Raw genomic sequence first — 17,480 nt, 5'->3', positions numbered from 1 at the left:
TGTCCGACTCTGCAACCCCATGGACTGCAGCACACCAGGTTTCCCTGTTCTTCACTATCTCCCAGAGCTCACTCAAATTCATGTCCATTGAGTCAGTGATGCTATCTCACCATCTCATCCTCTGCTGCCCCCTTCTCCTTTTGCCTTCGATTTTTCCAGCATCAGGGTCTTTCCCAATGAGTCTATCTATACCTGAAAGAAAGAAAAGTGAAAATGAAGTTGTTCAGTCGTGTCCGACTCTTTGCAACCCCATGGACTATAGCCTATCAGGCTCCTCCATCCATGGGATTCTCAAGGCAAGAATACTGGAGTGGTTTGTCATTTTCTTCTCCAGGGGATCTTCCCGACCCAGGAATCAAACCCGGGTCTCCTGCACTGCAGGCAGACACTTTACCCTCTGAGTCACCAGGGAAGCCCATCTATACCTGAAACTTGTTCATTATCTCCAACAAAAGCTCTGTTCCCATTAACAATAACTACCCCTCCCTCAGCCTCTAGTAACCTCTATTCTATTTTCTGTCTCTATGAGTTTGCCTACTCTAGATACCTCATATGATCAGAATCATACAGTATTTGTCTATCATTTCTGGTTTCTTTCATTCCACATAATGTTTCCAAGGTCCATTCATATCGTCAGCTGTGTCAGGCCTTTATTCTTTTATGGCTGAGTAATATTCCATTGCATGGATATTTCACTTTGTTTATCCATTCTTCTGTGGATGGACATTTGGGTTGTTTCTACCTTTTGGCTATTGTGAATAATGCTATGACGAATGATGGGGTACAAGTTTCTGTTTGAGTCCCTGCTTGCACTTCTTTTAGACAAACAACAAGGGGTGGAATTGCCGGGTCATATGGTATTTCTGTGTTTAACCTCTTGAGAAACCACCACTCTGTTTCCTGCAGCCCGCCAGCTTCTCAGCTGGCCTCTGCCTTGACCTTCCTGTGTCTACCTTCCCATCTGTCAGGTCAGGACCTAAAACAAGATCCAACTCAGCTCTCTACCATTAGGGAGACCAACCTCACGCTCATGGTAGGGTCATGAGACTCCAAGGCTTCCAAGCACCAAGGACCTGGCCCCACTCACTGCTCCGCCACCCCTCCCAGAACTCCCTGTTAGAGCAATGCTCCGCCCCGGGGTGGGGGTGGGGGCGCAGTGAAGAAAGCCAAATGGGTGGGGCTGTCACTAGGCTTTGAGACTTTTGCATGGTGCTGTCTTGATCATCACCGCCTCCATGTCTCTATAGGACCGGGCACTTACCAAGTACTCAACAGATACTGCTGAATGAATGAATGTTGGCATATATTCCCCCCTGCTTCACGTAACTGTGAGCTTGTGGGGTGAGGGGGAGACAAAGAGACCGCAGAGGGCGGGAGGGCGAGCACCGGAGCCTTGCTCCTGGAAAAGAAGAGTTGAGGGTGGGCTGCAGAGAAGGCTTCTGCTCCTCCCTTCCCACTGCCCCCCATGGCCCCGACCCCCCCAAAAGGCCAACTCCACCTCTACTCTTCCTCCTTTCACCTTGAAACAATTTGAGACCCCCAGTGTGGGGAGCCAATATTTGGGAGGAAGGGACTTCCGACCAGAGCCAACCCCACTCTCATGCACAAGCTCATGACAAACACCAAGGTGAGGATGAGACTTCAAGGTTTCTAGTTTGGTTTTACCTTTATCGACCACTTCTTAAAGTGCCTCCTATGAGACACGGGCTGTGTAAACATGCATGATTTATTTTTTCTAACAGCCCTACTTTATAAGTGAGGAAATCGAGGCTAACCAAGATTTGAGAACTTGTCCAAAGTCTCCCAGCTGCTTATGCTGGGAATGGAGAGATTCGAACCATGGGTTCTGCTGCCGATGGCGCTGGGTATGTCCTGCTTCTGCTCCCATTTCCCCACCTCCCCACCTGTCCTCCCCGGGCATCCACCCCTCACAACTGCAGGCCTGGAGCAGTGCCCAGGTGCTCTCAGTCACAGATCCTGTCCTGGCCGGGGCACAGGGCACTCACCAGGACCCCTCCCCTCTGGCTCCTCGCTCCTCCACTCTGGTCCACATTACACCAGAGGCTCCTGGCCCACCCTGGTGTCCCCCGTTGTCTTCCTTGGCATTTGGAAATGACACCTGCAGTTTTGTACATCGCTTCTCCAGGGGCTAGAATGAGGGGTGCACTTGGTTCCCCTCCCTGGGGCACTCAATGAACCAGACCCCCAGCTCCCATGCCCACCCTCTGGACCAGAAGAGGGTGGGGAAGGCTGGCTGGGGGTTCCAGGGAGCCTGGAGGGAAAGCAAGGGGCACAAATTTCCTGGGCATCCTTGTGTCAGGCACCGTGCTTCTCCATCACTCTAACCCCCTCGGCTGCCAGGCAAAGACCCCACAGACAGGGCAGGAGTGGGACTTGCTCCAGGCCACATACACTGACCTAGAAGGCATCAGTCCTCATCAGCCTCTCCCTTCAGTTCCTACGACCCTCGCCTCTCCCAGGAGGCCAATTGCTAAGGGAGCAACCAGTTGCTGAAGGCAGCTGACAGGAAGGGCCCAGGGACAGGACTCCGACCCAGCTAGAACCCCCCTCCCTGCCCCTTAAAAGCAAGCTGGGCAGAGAAGAAACAGAAAGCCTGTGTTTAAGCTGGAGCCAGCAGTCTAAACATAAGCATCTGTTTATGATTTCAAAAACAAAACAAAAATACAGTTTGCTGAATCAATTTGCAGGGCGAATAACATGGCGGGGGATTCTTTAACTTTGTTAAGAACGCAAACTGCTTTCAAGTCCTTTGGAAACCATTTAAAACCATGTAAGCGTGCTTATTAAGCAAACCATGCAAATCAGCTTACAAACCACGAGTAATCCCGCATGATTCTTATCTGGTGTTTAAGCAGGTGCTGCAGGGCCCTGGCTGGGTCCAGACGGTAGTTTATTCTTGGTTCTCATCTGTAGTGTATTTGAAAATAACAATAGGGCTTTCCTTGAAAAAGTTCAATGATTTAGATGCTCTGGTCCATTCTTCCCTAATTACGTCCCCCAACTGCTTCCAAAAAGCATTTGTTTACTGTTTCGTTGCATCAACAAACTGGGCAGAAGGGCCTTTACTGGTACCACCTGGAGTGAAGCGCATTTTCTCAGCCCTCCCAGACCAGACGTGTGTGGCAGGCTACGCCCTTGCTTGCTACGTGACCTTGAGCAAGCAGGTTCCCCTCTGGGTCTGCTGTTCCTCACGTTGCCTGGACACACTGACAGCTCGGGCAGGGTCTAAGATCACACGTGGGCTCCTGTGAGGGAGAGGACCGGATGTAGAAGCACCTTACAAACACGTCGGGTGCAGCAGCAGTATCAGGAAGGGGCCTGACTTACAGGTGGATGCCTGTCCTGCCCCAAATCCCACAGGCAGCTAGGGAATCCTGCTGGCGCAGCAAGTCAGGGTGTGGAGCAGGAGAGCACTGTCAGCTCCTTTCAGAGACACAGAAACGGGGCTGCAGCGATTTGTCAGATACACAGGAGATGCTCAATAGCACCTGTCACTCAAGAAACACTCACAGAGATGCTACCGAGTGTGGTACCACAGGAACCACAGAGCCACCACCAACTGCAGCAGCCTGTGCTGCTCCCACCTCTGCCCCGAGACGCTCCTGCTTGCGGCCAAGTCCCTCCTCAGTATACCTTCCCTGGAAAACCTCTTCATGAAGCCGCAAGCCTGCCCGTCCGGCCAAGAAGAGGGTGCACCTCGCCAGAGAGAACACCACCCAATGCCCTGATAGGGGAATCTGAGGCAGGAGGGACAAAGGCCTGGCTCCTGCATCAGCAGAAGATGGACACAGGGACCCAGGCAACCCTAAGAGAGCAGGGTCATCTCACATGGCCACAGCCCCCCGCTCCCACCCAGGGCTTCCTTTCCCAGGGAACTGGGGACAGGAGATTGCTTTTGTCACTTAGAGCATATATTCTTCAGAATTTCACCCAAAACTCTTGTGAGAAAACTTGCCAACAGACAATAATATAACCTCCCCATGTGACCAGAGTTCATGCCAATTGGCAGTCAAACTGGTGGAAATGCCACCCAGGGATCCAACAGAACCCACGCCCAGCCACCTGTACGGGGTGCCTTTCAGGAGAATTCTACACAGCCACCAGTACACAAGCTCTAAGCAGCTGCTTCTCAGGGGAGGGCAAGATTCCCAAAGGCTGGCCCACACTGACTTCTTCAGTCAAGAGCAACGTGAGCAAAATAAGGGCCACGTAGGGTGTTACAGCTATTGCATCTAATTGGAAGGCCCATGATTTTTATCCCCCAGAGAATTTGTCCTTGTTTGGAGGGGTTAAAAATACCCTTTTATGATAGGACAGTGTTGTAAGAGGGGTTCATTCCTTTTTAGTGGGGCAACTTCGCAAAAATTTACAACCTAATATTCTTTGAAAAATTCTATTTGTCTCTAGACAAATAGACAATTGTCTTCCCCAATCAAGAAGTTGGGGAACCACTGGAGAAACACATAAAGGAGCCCCCACCCACTTTTGGGGAGTCACAGTTTTTGTATTTGCTTTGAAAGCCTGCTACAAACACTGGATCCCCTCCTGAGCTAAGTATATAAACAGAATTTCACACACAACTTCAAGCATCTGAAGCCCATGGGGATCTTCAGTGAAGAAGAAGAAAGACAGGCACTATGAGCTAGGGCCTGGGAAGCCTTAGGAAAGGTGGCTTCTATGGGTCTCCAGGTCCTGGGTTAGTGAGTGGTACCAATCCAGGTCCTCAGCTGGATCTGGAGAGGAAGGGAAAAGAAAGAGCACTGCATGGAGTCAGCACACTGGTCCCTGCATGACTTTGGCTGTCATTGCCCTTCCAGCCTCAAATCCCTCCTTTGCTAAGTGAAGAGGTCTACGAGCTCCCTTTAGGTGTCATATTCCCATGGCGAATGAATTTCCAGCAGCGAATGACATATTCCAGCAGTATGAAAATACTCAGCAAAGGTTCATTCATTCTTTCTTTCCAAAAACATTGAGTATACCTGCTAGTTGCCAGGTCCTGGGACATTCAGCAATGCACAAACACAGCCCCCAGCCCCAGGCAGCCTCTAGGCTACAGAGAAGGCACTGAGTCACCAGGATGGGTTTGAGCGAATCTTGGTGTCCTGAATCCCAGATCCCTTAGGGATATGATGTGAGCCTTGAGTAAATTACAGAACCTCTCTTGGTCTCATAAAACAGAGATCGTAATCCCAGGCTCATCTGATTTGGGAGGCTCTGGTGAAATAATGAATTCAGTGCCCCAACATGACGTATGAAAACCACCCATAGGCGTTTAATAAATAAAACTTTCCTTCCCTTTTCCTGAGAAACACCAAATGCCTTGTGAATTATCAACTCATCAAATATACACTGACCACATTTCGTGTACCAGGCCATCACAGACCCTGAGATACAAAGAGTCCCCAGCCTCCGGGATCTAATGCCTGATGACCTGAGGTAGAGCTGATATAATAATAATAGAAATAAAGTGCACGGTCAGTGTAATGTGCTTGAATCATCCTGAAACCATTCCCTCCACACCTAGTCCATGAAAAAACTGTCTTCTGTGAAACCAGTCCCTGGTGCCCAAAAGTTTGGGGATCGCAGCTTTAAGGAATTGACAAGTTAGAGGAGGCTTAGACAAGTTGATGGACAATAGTATGAAAGTGTTTTTGAGAAATGGCCACAGAGGTACAGACTGTTCTCCATATAATACTTCCAACCTGACTGTACTTTTGAAATTTTTGTAATGAAATGCTGGAGGTAATGTGGGCACATCTTGAAAAGTCAGAATCCCTTCTCTAGGTATCTTAAGGGCACTTAGATGGCAGGGGTGAGCAGACCTGAATCAAACTGAACTTGAACCGTAAGGAGCAGTGGGCTAGAGAAAGGAGGAAAAGCAAAGCGAAGAGCAGAAGGAAAATACCTCCAGCTCAGGCACTGGATCACGGTGCCTGAGCTTCCTCTTTTGTAAAATAAGGAACGTGCCTACCTCCTTGGGCTGTCGTAGAACTACTGGAGGTGACGACATACAAGAAGCACTTGGAAGAGGCTGCACTGGTCCTCCTGTTTGTCTCTCTCCACTCGCTTTCTCCAGAGGCTGACCCACCCTGTGGACCATGTCACTGGTGCCCCCTGCAATCACAGGAAGGTACTGATGGGAGATCAGAGGACAGGAGAGGAGAGCGAGGCGAAGCATCTGCCCCTCTTCCATCAGTCGCATGTTCAATGATGCTGCTCTGGCCGTGGTTACCCGCTCCTCAACTCAGTTTGTTGGATGCTCCCGAGTCCACTGAAGATGCCTGTGGCAGGGGCAGGTAACACAGTGCCATCCATTTGGCCCCTTAGGTCTAGGGACAGTTACAGCCTCCCCCTGTAACTAGTTCCTGAGCACCTCACCACCGGCTCCCTTACCCCTGCCCACACCTCTGCAAGTGGTCCTTTCATCAAACTCTCTTCACAGTCGGACCTAAAGTTTGTTGCCAGAATCCTAACTGTTACAGGGCAATAGCTACATAGTGTGAGTTATTTTTATACATAAATTATGATTGAGCATATGTTCTCATTTCCCCCTCCCAACCCACAGTCCTCAAAATATCATTTAAAGTATATTTGTTAAATTCTATGCCAGTGCTCGAGTAAGAAGGGGTCAGAGATGGTGAGGAATCCCTGAGAGACAGAGGTTGACGGAACTGGATGGGCAGGGGAGATGACAGCCCACAAGTCATGCAGGTGAAAGGCTCTGGGAGAGGAGGAACCAGCCTTGAGGAAGATTTCAGCTCAGAGATGCCAAGCCAGGAGGCAGGAGGAAGCCTGAACACCCATCAGGACATAGGTTGGAGCATTTCAGCAGAGGTGGCTGGAGAACTTGGCTCTCCTTGTGCCCCCTGAGGAGCACAGGTCAGGTCAGGGTAGTATGACGTCAGGTAGCAGCAGTGAGTGGGGCACTTGGGCAGCAGCCCTGGGCTGATACACACCCTCGTCCAGAAGGACAGCCACCAGCACACACTGTCACCAGCACCACTCATCCCTGCCCAGTAGTCAGTCGTCTGGGACATGCTAAAGAGTCACAGGTCTCACAAACAGGATAACCTCAAATCTCAAGACAAAGATGAGCGCACAACCAAACTCAGCAACCACTGAGGAAAACCAGCAACAAGAAAAACAAACACCAAACTCAACAAAGAGAAGAAGTAACATCCAATAAAACAGAGCTAACAGAGTAAGCCTTCAAATACAAATAACTGTCTTCAAGGGGATTCCCAGGTGGTATAGTGATAAAGAATCTGCCTGCCAATACAGGAGATGTGGGTTCAATCCTTGTGTTGGGAAGATCCTCTGGAGTAAAAAGTGGCAACCCACTCTAGTATTCTTGTCTGGAAAAAAAAATTCCATGGTCAGAGGAGCCTGACAGTCCATAGGGTCACAATGAGTCGGACACAACTGAGCATGCATACTAATGTCTCCATGCTAATGTCTTCAAAGAGATGAGGCTTATAATGCTTTTAGGCTTCCCTAAGAAATGAATTGAAAACCTCAAAAATTAAAAATGTGACCTGGGAGGGTGGTGGTAGGAAGTGAAGTGAAGTGACATGAAAGTCGTTCAGTCAAATCCAACTCTTTGCAACCCCATGGACTATACAGTTCATGGAATTCTCTAGGCCAGAATACTGGAGTGGGTAGCCTTTCCCTTCTCCAGGGGATCTTCCCAACCCAGGGGTCAAACCCAGGTCTCCCGCATTGCAGGCAGATTCTTTACCTGCTGAGCCACAAGGTGGTAGGAAACATACCCATTACACACCTATTAGAATGACTAACGTTAAAAATATTGACAATCCCAAGGTTGGTAAAGGTGTGGAGGTACTGGAACTCCCAAGTGCTGCTGGTGGGGACGAAACCATCTGGAAAATAGTTTGGCAGTTTCTTAAAAATTTAAACATGCATATCCCACATCATTCATTCTCTAAGTATTTATCCAAGAGAAACGAAGACATATGTCCATACAAAGACCTCCACATGTTCATAATAGCTTTATTTGTACTAGCTAAAACAAATACCCAGCAACAATTTGGATTAACCAACTGAAGGTTTGGCCATATGATGGAATACTATGCACAGCAAAAAAAATGACTGATTGACATATATTAAACATGGATGATTTCAAAATAATCATGCTGAGTGAAAGAAGCCAGATAATAAACAGTATAAATTGATGATTCCATTTATATAAAACCCTGGAAAAGGCAAACAAATCTATGATTTCAAAAAGCAGATCAAAGTGTGCCTGGTGAGAGGGATGGGGAAGGGGGAAAGGAGGAATAACAAATGGACCTGAGCAAATTTTTGGAGATGATGGACATTGTTCAATAACTTGACTTCATTAACTTGAGGATCATTTCACAGGTGTGTATATATGTCAACACTTAAAAAATTATATACTTTGTGGTTTAGTGTATGTCAATTATACCTCCATAAAGTTGTTTTTAAAACTTAATGGAAGTGTGAAAAAAGAAAGATTGGAGTATTTGTAAAAGAGTTTTTAAATGAACAATATTCTTCTCATCTATTTTGTGTATGTTAATTTATATAGGGTACCTCAGAGTGAGAGATATAATTAGTAGTCACTTGACAAATCTTAATAAACTTTTCAAAGCATATTTTCCAGAAAATGAGAGAGTTAATGACTCCAATACCCAGGTAATAGATCCTTTTGCAATTCAGGTGTTTTCTAATTCTCCGCTTATAAAAAAAAAAATTTACAGGACAGCTTCCCTGGTGGCTCAGTGGTAAAGGATCCGCCTGTCAATGCAGGAGGCAGGAGTTCGATCCCTGATCCAGGAAGATTCCACCTGCCATGACACAACAAAGCCTGTGCACCACAACTATTGAGCTCATGCTCCAGAGCCCAGGAGCTGCAGCTTCTGAGCCCACATGCCTCAACTACTGAAGCCAAGAGCTCTATGGCCTCTGCTTTGCAACAAGAGAAGCCACTGCAATGAGAAGCCCACACAGTGCAACTAGAGAGTAGCCCCCGCTCGCTGCAACTAGAGAAAAGCCCATGCAACAATGAAGTTCCAGCATAGCCAAAAATAAATGGCTAACAAACACATGAAAAGATGTTCAACATCACTCATTATCAGAGAAATGCAAATCAAAACCACAATGAGGTACCATTACACACCAGTCAGGATGGCTGCTATCCAAAAGTCCACAAGCAATAAATGCTGGAGAGGGTGTGGAGAAAAGGGAACCCTCTTACACTGTTGGTGGGAATGCAAACTAGTACAGCCACTATGGAAAACAGTGCGGAGATTCCTTAAAAAACTGGAAATAGAACTGCCATGTGACCCAGCAATCCCACTGCTGGGCATACATGCTGAGGAAACCAGAACTGAAAGAGACACGTGCACCCCAATGTTCATCGCAGCACTGTTTATAATAGCCCGGACATGGAAGCAACCTAGATGCCCATCTGCAGACGAATGGATAAGAAAGCTGTGATACTTATACACAATGGAATATTACTCAGCCATTAAAAAGAATACATTTGAATCAGTTCTAATGAGGTGGATGAAACTGGAGCCTATTATACAGAGTGAAGTAAGCCAGAAAGAAAAACACCAATACAGTATACTAACACATATATATGGAATTTAGAAAGATGGTAATGATAACCCTGTATGCGAGACAGCAAAAGAGACACAGATGTATAGAACAGTCTTTTGGACTCTGTGGGAGGGGGCGAGAGTGGGATGATATGGGAGAATGGCATTGAATCATGTATATTATCACATGTGAAACGAATCACCAGTCCAGGTTCAATGCACGAGACAGGGTACTCGGGGCTGGTGCACTGGGATGACCCAGAGGGATGGGATGGGGAGGGAGGTGGGAGGGGGGTTCAGGACGGGGAACACATGTACACCCATGGTGGATTCAACTCAATGTATGGCAAAACCAATACAAAGATGTAAAGTAAAATAAATAAATTAATTAAAAAAATAAAATAATTATAGGTGTACTCCCTTGATTGACAGCTAATACAAAATTTCTTTAATGTTTTAAAGAGATACCATGATGTGATTTTTGGCATATTACTCAGAAGAGGTTCACAGAATCAAGCAGCATTACTATAGCAAAAATTCACCTCTATTACTTTATGTGATCACAAATTCTCAGTGTTCACATTTATAAGAATTAAAATAGCTTATTTGAAAGCAACAATTGAATAGAAAAACCTGCAAATGTAACCAAGAAAAATATGTAAGATATTCACAAATATTAAAATTGAGAAAGAAGATAGTCACAGATGAGACTCTTTGTGACCCCATGGACTGCAGCCCACCAGGCTCATCCATCCATGGAATTCTCCAGGCAAGAATGCTGCAGTGGGTTGCCATTTCCTTCTCCAGGGTATCTTCCCAGCTCAGGAACTGAACCCAGGTCTCCTGCATTGCAGGCAGATTCTTTACCATCTGAGCCACTGGAGAAGCCCCACAGATGCAGAGGAGGCTTTTAAATATTTACGAGGATATTACATATGACTTTACATTAATAAATTTGAAATTCTTGACAGATGTCCATATGTTATTCTGGGAAAATGTTGGTGTTTTACCAAAATTGACCCAAGAAAAAGTAAAAGGCCAGAAAATAGTAATAAAGATTTAAAAAATTAAAAATCCAGTCAAGATTTTTTAAAATTAGGACGGAAAGTCAGAAATGGTGGCTGGATGATGAACGAATGCTACAGGCAATGGCAACCACATGTCTATCATACGGACCCATCAAATGACGAGGACTGTAGTTCAAGGAGTAGAGAACCTTGGCTACTCAATAAATTAACGTGGGCCAACTGGAAACCCATTTTTAAAAAAATAAGTTATATTCTGTACCTCATGTCACTCACAAACATTTATTCCATATCAATTAAAGAATGAAACATAAAGGACAACACTGTACAAGTGATCAAAGAAAAACAGAAATTAGATCAATAATCCTGGGTAGAGAAGGTCTGTTGACACGAGACACAAAATACAAAAATTTGACAAAAGACACTGCAAAAGAATTACGAAACCAGATAAACTAGGAGAAAGAACTGGCTGTAGATCTACCTACAAATGAAACAGATTATGTTAATATCTTACACCTATTAATTTTTTAAAAACCCAGTAGAAAAATAAGCAAACATATAAGAGAGCAAATCCAAATGGCCAACAAAGGAATAAAAAGATGTTCCATCTCATTCGTAATTGGGAAAACCATATTAAGATAAAAATAAAACAGTTTTCTCCCTTATCAGATGGGCAAAAATTAAAAAGACTGGTGACCTCAAATGTTAGGGTGGGAACAGAGAAATGGGTGTTTTCATAAATTATTGGTGTCTTAATTCAGCCCAGAAGATGGTCTCATTTAGTTCAAAGAAAGAACAAAAATTACTTTTGGATAGCATGGCCACTCTGTCATGTATGGCTTGTCAATGGGTGAGGTGGGCAGATGGTAAGGAAAAAAATACCCTAAAAAGAGGCACAAAATGAAACTCAAAAGCCCCTGTAACAGATAATCTATCAGAGTGACTCATAGGAAACAAGCCCTTCTTGTGGGTGTTGAGGGGAACCTCTTAAAAGGACACAAGGGTTTGAAAAGCATCGAGTCTGAGAACCACAAGACCTCATGGGAGGGTTTTCAAAGAAATCATTCTTTCCCTTCATCCCCCTCCTAACCCGCCCCAGCAAAGGCACACTTCCAGCAGGACTGACATTTCTCTCCTATCACTGAGAATGTCAGAGGATTCCAGTACAGAGCTGGCAGCAGTATCCGTCTCTAAAGTGAGTGCAGGCTTGGAGTCAGACACTCTCTGGGCACACAGATGAGTGGGACAGAACAGAGAAACTAGAAACAAACTCACGCACTTACGACCGATCAGTCTTCAACAAAGGGGGCAAAACTATCCAATGGAGAAAAGACAGTCTCTTTGATAAGAATATGGAGGGTCCTCAAAAAACTAAAAATAGAACTACCATATGATCCAGCAATTTCACCCCTGAATATATATCCAGAAAAAGAACAAAAACACTAATTCAAACAAATGTACCCCAATGTTCATTGCAGCACTGTTTACAACAGCCAACACATGGAGGCAATCCAAGTGCTCGTCAACAGACAACTGGACAGAGAAGATGCAGTCTGTGCGTGTCTAAACACACACACACACACACACACACACACACAATGGAATGTTCCTCAACCATAAAAAGAATGAAATTCTGTCATTTGCAGAAACATAGATGGACCTAGAGAATACTATGCTTTGTGAAATAAATCAGATAAAGAAAGACAAATAGAGTATGATACCATTTATACGTAGACTCTAAAAAATGACAACAAACCTGTGAATGTAACAAAAAAACAAAAGCTGACTCATGGACGTAGAGAACAAACAAGTGGTTACCAGTGGGGAGAGGGAAGTAAGGAGGGGTAATACAAGGGTAGGAGAGTAAGAGGTACCAACTACTAGGTATAGAAAAAGCTACAAACATACGTTGTACAACACAGAGAATATGGCCAATATTTTACAAGAACTCTAAGTGAAGTATAAGCTTTAAAAATTATGAAAACTAATATAACATTGTGAAGCAACTATACTTCAGTAAAAATTAATTTTAAAAATTATGAATCCCTATATGTCTTAAGTGTATAATACTGTACAGCAACTATACTTCAGTTTTAAAAATAATAAACAAAATATAAAATTAAACATGTATGAAATTCTATTTTGAGCCACAAAACTATTAAGAACTTTTAAAATAAATGTAACAGATCTGGATGGGAGGGGAGCTTGGGGGAGAATGAATACACGCATATTCACGTATGGCTGAGCCCCTTTTGTCCACCTGAAACTATCACAACTGTTAACTGGCTATACTCCAAAATAAAATAGAGTTAAAAAAAAAAAAAAAAAGAAAGTAATAGCAGTGCTGGCCAGGCGGGAGAAACACTAAGCTCATTAACTGCTATTTGAGACCATCAAAGAGGACATTTCTGGAGGACAAATGAGGTGCATCTTGAAAAACCTTTATAATGGGCATTCCCTTTATTTGGAAAATAATCAGAGGTTGGCACTGTCATATGCAGATTTGGGGGTGATCCACCCAGATCACACTGAGCGCTTGTCCTGCCTTCCCCACCCCACCCTCATCTTTAGGGAAGATGAGCAATCATTTCCTGTCCTTCCAGCCACAGTCCACAGGCTCAGTGGCCCCACACTTGAGATGGAAGGGCAGGGTGGTGCAAAGAGAGAGAAAGACAACTGATTCTGGCTGGAACTATAACATGTGAAGTTGGAAACCAGGCTGGTGGCTTCCCTAAGCAGTGCCAGAGAAGGCCGCCTTCACCAGAAAGAAAGACAAAGCAGCTGCCCAGAGAGACAAAGATGAGGGTGAGGGTGTGTCACTCAGACCCTAGAGCAGCAGACACTAGGGTGGGATTAGACTTGCAAGAGATTTATTTGTGGAAACCCCCGTGAAGGATGAAGGAGGAAGCAGAAGAAGGCAGGAAGAGCCTACAGAACCACGAAGCAGGTCTGACACCCATGAAAAGAGAGGGGCAAGGAAGAGCCCCACATAGCGGGGTGGTCTGAGAAACGCCCAACCAGACCAGCGGGGAGACTCCAGGCAAGGCTGCCAAGGCAGAAACAGTGCAGCTAGTGGCTCAGAGTCCTGCCGGGCTCAGTCATCGTCTGGGAGAGCCCAGTGGGGAGAGTGCTGTACATGGAGCGCAGCCTTGGCAACCGCAGGATCGAAGCTGCAATGGCTGGAGGTTGTGCCGACTGCTCTTGCAGCTGGTCCTCCTGAGGGGGGACCAGAGCAGTGTACCCCGTGAGTGCTGCAGAGGGCTTTTGGGGCTCCCTGGGCAGCTCTCCAGTTCCCAGTCCAGGTCGTCCCAAGAGCCTGCTGCATCTCTGTCAAGAATCCCAGATCTTTGTACTGATCATATTTTTATAATCCCTTCATCCCAGGCAGAGAAGTACAGAACCACCCCTCACACTTACACACACACACATGGGTATACACACCACTGTACTCACATTCAGAAGCCACACAGAGCATCCTTGGACTCAGAGCACTGGGAAGTAACCCCAGGAGGCCTCCCTTCACCCAGGCTGGGGAGAAAACCAACCCTAGTGCAGTAGGGGCTCTGGATTCCATTCTGACCTTGGAACTTCCATTCCAGCTAACCTCAGAATCACAGCCCAGAGGATCTGATTCCCCCTAATCCTGGAAGAGCCTAGGGAGAAGCCTGGGTCTGCACTCTGCCTGCCTCACTCTCCCTCCTGCCTCTTTACACACCCATTTCTCAACACAAATGTGTTCGAGCCTTTGGGGGCCTAAAGGGACTAAGAAGAGCCTGCAGGGATGCGAAAAGGAAGTAGAGGCTGAGGACCACCCTGCTTTCACTCTGCTTCATAGCCCATGAAATTCAATTTTGTTCCATCTCCCTAACTATAACAATCCTTTACACTTTAGCGTGAATTAGCCTGTAACATTACTTTCTTCAAGGAGGGGCTCCTCAGCATGTCAGCCCTCGGCATCCAGAATGAGATGGTCATACATGATTGGGGCTGTGAAGGAAAGAGAATGATATCCAGGAAAACCCACCTTCTCTGAGAATCAGGTGCACAAAGGGGAGGTGCTCTTGGCTCGCCCTGCCCTCCCACCCTTACTCTGAGGGAACAGGGACCCCAGCTTGCATCAGTTCTGTAATACCTGCCCCACACAAAAGAACATTAGCAACCAGGCGTACTTCACATTTAGCCATTTTTAATGCTCAAAAGATCTGTAAAAAAAAAAAAAAAAAAAAATCACAAATGAATCCTCACAACACCCCTGTGAGGTAGGTAGGCAAGTATTATTCTCCCATTTTACAGATGGGGAAACTGAGGCAGAGAGGTGATGTGACCGGCCAGTAGTCCCAGCACAGCTGAAAGTCAGGGCCAACCATGAAAACACAAAGGATCCCTCTCAGTTCAGCCCTGACCTCTGACCCCTCATCTAGACCTTGTCTGCAGAGAAATTAACACTTTTTACTACATGCAAAAATAAAACCAAAAACAACAAATCTAAAAAGGTAGTGAAAAGACATACAGTAGATTTGCAAAAGAATTCAGCCAAAATGGTCATAAATTTTCCAATGCTAGGTAGACATGAGCAACTTTGGCCTCATCCTCCTTTCCAAAATACCACGACCAGTGATACATCATCTGTTTTTCTGCCCAAGTGCTGGTGTCCAACCAAGAGAGGCCTGCCTGGCCCCAGTGAGCCAGGCCAGGGGGACAGCGTCCACACCGTTCAGCCCCTGCATTTTAGGGGGAGACTAGTCCCTGAAGGGAGAGCCACAGGCTCAGCTCAACACCCACTTGCCTCTCCGAGCAACCCTCCCACCATCCACACAGAGTTGGTCCCAGCAGCTGCCAAATTGGCAGGGCTTGGCCTCTTTTGCTCCTATCACAAGGCAACTCGAGGGTGCTCAGTGAGGATGGCCTGCAATCCAAGTGCCCCCTCGTGCCATCCCTGGCCCACCCTCACACACCCCACTGCTCACTCAGGGTCACCCAGGAGTCCCCACAGCTTCTGCCACACCAGGTGGGGGCTCAGACCACTGTTGGGGGGCCAGGCAGGGCAGGGAGGAGGTGCATCCCCAGACCTCCCCACCATGCTCCCAGGGAAATGGAGCAGGCCTCTCCCACAGGGTGGGATGCACCTTCTGGGAGCTCTTTCTTGCCCCCTCCAACCCCAAGAGGGATTCCCCTTTGTTTTCAGCTCCATGGAAACCTCTACAGTCCTGCCAGCCCAGGGGAGGGGAGGGGGCAAAGGCAGGAGGGGTAGAGGCCTCCACTGAAACCATAGGGAATGTGGTTGTCCTTCTTCATGGCTTGGGGTTGAGACAAGGAATGAGAGGCAAGAACCCTGGGGAAAACTGCGTTTAAGGTAACACATCTAGCCAGAGCGACGTCCACCTCCCAGGGAGCCCAGGGCCACCAGGCAACGCTCAGGCAGCAAACGGGGAAAAGCCACGTGGGAGAGCTGCAAGCACTGGCCGGGGCTGCTCGAGGCCAGGGGCCATCGGAACTGCTCAGGGCAGAGGGGAGGACGGAAGTGGCAAGAGGTTTGGCTTGGCAACTTGGGGAGTGAGCGCCTTGGAGAGCTGATGCCACCCCAGGCCTTCCTGCAGGCCCTCCCGGAGCGGCCATTCACAAGGCATCACTGTGCGCCTACTATCCTATAACAACTCTTTCAAAAAGGGGATGCCCACCCACCCTGGTCTCTGGGAAGCCGAGGAGTCATTTCTCAGGGCCACTGCCAGCAAAGAGCATTGGGTACCCCCAGACCACGTGGGGAGGGAGGTGGCCCTACGGAAGGCAGTGACAGCAGGGGCAGGGGGAGCACACCCCACAGGAAGCCCCCTTCCTACAGGAAGTCCCCTGCGGCGGAGAGCTCGGGGCCACGGTTCTGCTCCTGCCACCGGCAGCGCAGCCTCGAGAAGGGCTGGTCCTCCACGCTCTCAAGCTCGGGGAAGCCCAGCTGGTTGAGGATCTCGTAGACGCCGGCCTTTGCTGCCACCTGGGGGAGGACAGGAGAGTTTGGGGCAGTGCTCGAGGGGAGGGAGGGTGTCATCCGGGTCCCGAGCCCTCCTGTCACACCCCTCACTGGGCTCCGCTGACACATGTGTGAGTCTGGGGCCCAGCGCTGCCTCCCACCAGCTCAGCCACCTGCACGAGTTTGCATCTCGATTCCTATTAACTACTCCAAGCTCCCATTTCCTTGTGATGGCAGAGCACAGCGTGGAGGGCTGCACAGAAAGTGCTCAGCAGGCAGTAAGGGCAGGTAGGAAGCGGACAGCAGAGGGGGAGGCCAAGCACGCCCCGTGCCTTCAGCCCCGGTGCTCCCAAGGGCACACTCAGATGCACAAGCCCAGCTGCTCCTGGTGTTACAGCTGGGCCCGCGGAGAGTGCTGGGGAAGCCAGCGTGGAAGCAGCAGCCGGCAAGAGCCCTTTTGCTATGAGTTCCGACTGTGGACCCAGCAGGCCCACCAAGGGCCTCAGCTCAGGCCGGTTCACTGAGGCCTCCCTAGACACTCTCCATATAACCGTAGGGCCCGGGCCCTGGCCCTAGACTCAAACCACTCAACGACCAGCCTTCTTCTCTCCCCACTATCCTGGGGATGGCGAGGATGCAGGCTCCACTCCAAACTAACATCCCCAGGCAACCCTCACCCCCTGCTCCTCCACTCATCTCCTGAGGCTAGAACCTCAACATCTCCCATGATCCACCACCCAGCTTCAGCTGGGGAGGGGATCAAGCTCCTTCCCAGCCCCCGCCCCACCCTCCTATTTCAGCTCTCCAAGCAGAAGTGTCCTAGGTCCCCTACTACCGCCAAGAGGAAGCTGAGCCCAGGCCTGCTCAAGAAGGTGGCCCCACTGTGAC

At 47.8% G+C, this 17,480-nt stretch overlaps 1 protein-coding gene across 7 annotated transcripts in view; it reads right to left on the bottom strand.

The window, feature by feature from the left end:
- Window positions 1-14,807: 14,807 nt before the first annotated feature.
- Window positions 14,808-17,480, bottom strand: part of PALD1 (phosphatase domain containing paladin 1) — an 84,889-nt gene continuing 82,216 nt past the window's right edge. For all 7 annotated transcript variants that reach the window (XM_065922513.1, XM_065922512.1, XM_065922511.1 and 4 more), the window contains one exon: window positions 14,808-16,616. In XM_065922513.1, the coding sequence (XP_065778585.1) occupies window positions 16,464-16,616 (153 nt within the window). In that variant the 3' untranslated portion in view covers window positions 14,808-16,463. The remainder of the gene's footprint in view (window positions 16,617-17,480) is intronic.

The sequence above is a fragment of the Muntiacus reevesi genome, chromosome 2 (assembly GCF_963930625.1).
Source record: "Muntiacus reevesi chromosome 2, mMunRee1.1, whole genome shotgun sequence".
NCBI classification, from domain to species: Eukaryota; Metazoa; Chordata; class Mammalia; order Artiodactyla; family Cervidae; genus Muntiacus; species Muntiacus reevesi.
Note: the sequence above shows the minus strand (reverse complement) of the source record. Positions and strands in the feature narration are given on the sequence as shown.